The 5,000-nt window shown below is 47.5% G+C and overlaps 1 protein-coding gene across 4 annotated transcripts in view; it reads right to left on the reverse strand.

The window, feature by feature from the left end:
• Positions 1 to 5,000, reverse strand: part of fmnl2a (formin-like 2a) — a 61,488-nt gene that overhangs the window by 7,500 nt on the left and 48,988 nt on the right. For all 4 annotated transcript variants that reach the window (XM_062534040.1, XM_062534043.1, XM_062534041.1 and 1 more), the window contains exons 16-23: positions 3,720 to 3,844; positions 3,259 to 3,461; positions 2,391 to 2,625; positions 2,087 to 2,155; positions 1,903 to 1,983; positions 1,676 to 1,805; positions 1,174 to 1,337; positions 850 to 951 (exon numbers count right to left, since the gene is read on the reverse strand). In XM_062534040.1, the coding sequence (XP_062390024.1) occupies positions 850 to 951; positions 1,174 to 1,337; positions 1,676 to 1,805; positions 1,903 to 1,983; positions 2,087 to 2,155; positions 2,391 to 2,625; positions 3,259 to 3,461; positions 3,720 to 3,844 (1,109 nt within the window). The remainder of the gene's footprint in view (positions 1 to 849; positions 952 to 1,173; positions 1,338 to 1,675; positions 1,806 to 1,902; positions 1,984 to 2,086; positions 2,156 to 2,390; positions 2,626 to 3,258; positions 3,462 to 3,719; positions 3,845 to 5,000) is intronic.

Raw genomic sequence — 5,000 nt, forward strand, 5'->3', positions numbered from 1 at the left:
AGCATAATCTTAGTTCTTTACATTATCTAATAGCAACACAGCACTCTAGTCAGAGATCAAAACACCACCATCACAGCATACACTGTGTTTTAGCCACCTGTTGACTGGTCCACTCGCATCTCTGCTCTAGTGGGCCTGACTGTTGCACTTAATCGACTTACTTTATTTCACTATTGCATCTGCTTTACTTTGATCCCATTACTCAATTACAGTGATTGACTGGAGTGTAGCTGTGGCGTCCACACAAGCAACGTGCACACCGGCACTTCTATGATATCTGCTCAGGTCTTTTTCTCCAGGCTGGATTAATCTGTTAGGCTGCCAGATTAAGCCAGATAACACTAGTGTCACATTAAATTAGATGATCTGGAATCTGAATTATCCAACATCATGTTATATACCCTCTGGAATATGTAATCTTAGATTAGTCCCCATGAAACAAACATACTTGCTATGAGACTCAACTAAACACTAAAACTTAAAACCTCCCTACATACTGTATATTATATAGCTGTATAATATAGATTCTAACAGTTCTGCAAGAATGCTTCTACATTTTCTACACTAATACAAGCCACAGAAGTGTAACTATGAATTGACTCTGAGCGTGTAACTTAGGATGCAACTGTGAGAAAGGCACAATTAAAACGGGAATGGCCGGATTAAAAGGCTTTAATTGGGAGAGCTGAGCCAGAGATTGCCGGAACCTCCAGGGTTTCCCAGCATAGCCCAGCTCTAGACCTCTAAATCCTGCTTTACCAGACGGAAGGCACCCTGGAGAGAGAGGGAGAGAGAGAGAGGGATAGAGAGAGAGAGAGAGGGTGGGAGGGGTTGGGTGGGAAGACTCACCCTGTAGGCCTTGACAAAGCGCACAAACACGGGGAAGAAGACGGAGGGAGGCGTCGTCTTGGAGTTCTCCCCGAAGAACTTCACAGCCTCGTCAAAGGCATCCTAGAGTGGAGGAGAGCCATGAGGAAAACCTTGGCAAAGTTTCTCATGAAAACTTTTAAATAGAAACGCATCTCAAGTGCACTGAGACTTAAGTCAGCCTTACTCAATACTCAATACAGCCTTACTCTTACTTCAATATTAAGTGCAAAAACTTTAGTTTTGGACTTTTAACTTGAACAGTGCAAAAAAAAAAAAAAGAAACGCTGTTTGTTTAGAGCCTACCTGTGCAATCTTGGCATCATCCTGCAGCTTCTTGAGCTTGCCCTCGTTCTGGGCGATGAAGTCCTTGAGGTGCGTGTTGTGGCTGTGCATCTGGCACTCGCGCTTGGTCAGATCCATGCCCCGCTGGAGCTCCCGCACGTCCAGCAGCACATTCTCAAGTGAAACTGCAACACACACACACACACACACACACACACACACACACACACCAATAAATACACTGGTGTGTACTCATCAAACCATGTTGTGCTGATCGATAATACAGAAAAGGCTGCCCAGTCTGTGGTGTCCTGGGGGCACTATGTTCAGACAGGACTATCACTAAAACTCTGTGGAAGGAACACTGTTCAAGTATTGGAGATCTCACTGCCACAGTTTACACTGCAAAGCAACGAGGCGTCTTGACAAGTCGTCAGAACTACACTTCTAATGTCATCATGTTGTTTACGCTAGATAAGTTTCCGCTGTTTACAGACGAGCCCTGAGAGTGGACATGACCCACCTGCGGCGGCCTTCTCCACGTAGTGCAGCTCGTTGTAGAAAAGGGACACCTGCTGGTACTTCTCCTTGACCACGTTAGCAATGTAGTGTAACAGTGTGAGTTTGCGGTCCGTCGACTTAGTGTCTAAAAGCTGTAGAGGAGAAAGGGGGGACATTTAATATAAGCTCACAAGTGAGGAAAAATGAATAGCCTATTATAACGATAAAATCAGGAGGAAATCGATTTACCAAATCTAAACTCTGAAGTTTGAAACCGTAGACGGCTCCCCTCTTACTGCTGTTCATGTAGTTTCCAAGAGCCAAGATGATCTGGAGGACAACAAATGTCAGCATGTTATTTAGCAGCACACACGGGCACAGTGGAACATATTATTCGTGTCAAAAGGCTGAAATGAGAATCTCTAGGACTCACCTCCAGAATCTTCTTGAGCTTCTGTGAGGATTTTATTGACACGGATGCCGCAATTACTGCGTGGAGTTGCTGTACAAGACACAAAGCCAATCAATACCACCTCAGAACAACAGACAGACATGACCACACTGGGGGAAAAAAAACGTAATACAGTAACTGAAAGAAAAAGACACAGACAGAGAAAGTGAAAGACAGCGCGAGAGAAAAATAACAGGTGAAAGATACCGTAAGAGTGAAAGAGAAAGAGTAAGAGAGAAAGAAGCGGAGAAAGAGAACGTCTGTGAGGGCGAGGGCCGTGACTGACCGGCGTCAGCATCTGCACGCTCTCGGCGAAGTTGCCCACGAAGGCCATGATGGTCATCTTCTGCATGAGCCGCTCGATCTTGCTGAACTGCATCATGAAGCGGTCCTCGTCCGCCAGGCTCTCCAGCGGCTTGCGCTCCTTCTCGTACTGCCGCATGGTCTTCACCTCGTTCTCCGTGGGCAGGAAGCGCATCAGGCACTCCACAAAGTCCACCGGCAGCGTGCGCAGGTCGATCCTGTCCCGAGTCACACGTCCCGTAAGTGCACGCATGTATACACACACACTCGGAAGCAGACATGCACAAACTACAGTGTATGTAAACACTTCCCTGAGACCTCCTCAAGAAATCCTGCGTGTAGTCTATAGAATATCCACACATACTACCACACAACTGAACACACTCAATGTAGAGTGTTATGCTGTGCCGAGTGTCAAATAGAGTGCAATAAAACTGTTTCCCATAACACGAATGTGTACAAATGCATACTGACAAAGGCACTCAAACATTCATACATAATCATAGCAGTTGTAGGTCAAACCCTGTTCAGGGTTACCGGTGCATACACACACATCACATACCATAAACACATTCAACATAGGTCATTTGCCATGACACTGTCGAAGAGTAGATTATAGAGTACTGAGAGGCTCACAAGTAGACAGGTTCACAAACAGATCAGATCGGATTAAATCAAGATTCACTAACAGATATGCATCATTGTGTGGCAGGAACCAGGCACTGTGAACTGTTTCAACCTACAGTATGCACCAGTAACAATGTATAGGCAACCATTTTTGTACAACGGACATGTGACAGTGCTACAACAGGAACTGCTGTTTTGTGGTGATCGGCAGTCATGTGACTTACAGTTGAATGGCCCTGCAAATCTCCTCGGGCATCTTGCCCACTTTCCTCAGGGTGATGGCCAGGTTCTTGGCGCGGTTGGAGTCCAGCAGAGACACCTTGTTGGGGCCCTTCTGGATGGACTTCTGCTTGCTCGTGGTCAGGTCGATGGCCGGGCCCTGTGCTTTGGTCTTGAACATCTCCTCAAACTCGTCTACGTTCAGATCCTGATGGGAGATAAAGGCAAAGAGGTGAGCTGACCGACTGCTTGTATTGGTATACAACTCAGTAACACAGTCCTTCAGATACATATCTTCTTTCTGTTTGAGGAGTATATTTGTGAATGACTACTTAGGAATAGATAAGCAAGAACATAAACAACTGTGAACAAAGGACAAATCATTCTGCATTACTAATAAATCACAACACATGATACATTTGCCCCTGTGCACTTCCATAACAAGGTCTCCTTATGGTCTCCTCACCTCTAGGATCCTCTCGTCGTCGATCTCGTTGAAGACTGTGCCGTTGATCTGGTTGGGCTTCAGCGCCACCCAGTTGAAGACCGGCATGCGGAACTTGGTCTTGATCGGCTTCTTGATCTTAACAGCTGCCCACAACACAAAATGCATCGATGAGTCAAACGCAGCCAGGCACGCACACGCTCACCTAACACACACCAGACGAAGGGAGGAGAGGTCAAGGGGGCGGGAGTGGTCGACTGTTGACCCGGGAATGGGATGAAGGGTTGTAGGGGAACACATACTGTATGGGAATGTCCACATGGACTGGATGGATAAATGTGCTGAGGGTTGAAACGCTGACCCGAGCTTCAGGAGACGCAACACATTTGCAAGACCACACTGACAATCAGAAGGCCCAGCGCTGATGGCCGCCTCAGGGCCAGCACTGGGCCTTCTGTGGCCTAGATAAGGTGACCATAGAGCGGGGGTTGGGAGAGGACCTGAAGTCCAGATGAGAGGAATCATACTCTCTCTCTCTATCTGCCTCTTTCTCTCTCCCTCTTTCTCTCTCTCTCTCTCTCTCTCTCTTCTCTCTCTCTCTCCCTCCCTCCTCTGAGTGGGTGAGGTGCTAAGGGAGATTGGGAGGCGTGAGGTCCTGATGTTGGCGCCCCAGACTGCCAGCCTCCAGAGCGCTGGTCAGAGGAGGCTTATCGCGGCTCTAGAGGACTGGAGCCTGGCAGGAGCGCTGCTGCCTGGGCATACATCCACACACTTTGGTTCTCTTTTTTTCCCTCCTACACACACACACACACACACACACACACACACACACACACACTTACATGCACACACAAGCAAACATTCTCATACACACACACACTGACACATTGGATTGAGATAAAGATTGAGAGTGTGGCTCATGGCATTCCAGGCTTGTGCAACACTTTCCCATATCTGACAACCAGTCGCTTGTAGCGGCACGCAAATGTGTTTCGGCATGCAACAAAGGGCACTAGGACACACATACACACACACACACACACACACACACACACACACACACACACATACACACACACCCACACCCACACACACACACATATACCACAGAGAGCGGAACCAGGAGCTCTGATGGTTCAGGGAAATGGAATATGGTATTTTCAGCTGTGGTCAGAATCATGATGCGACTAGCACGGGTGTTGAATCACCGTCTGGACGTCATCCGGTCCTATAGTATAGCTGAGTCTCCGATAAGAGATCAGGCTGTCACAGGCTGGGGAAGCTGACTCCAGCAGTATCAAC

This window comes from Sardina pilchardus, chromosome 4 (genome assembly GCF_963854185.1).
Source record: "Sardina pilchardus chromosome 4, fSarPil1.1, whole genome shotgun sequence".
Taxonomy (NCBI): Eukaryota; Metazoa; Chordata; class Actinopteri; order Clupeiformes; family Clupeidae; genus Sardina; species Sardina pilchardus.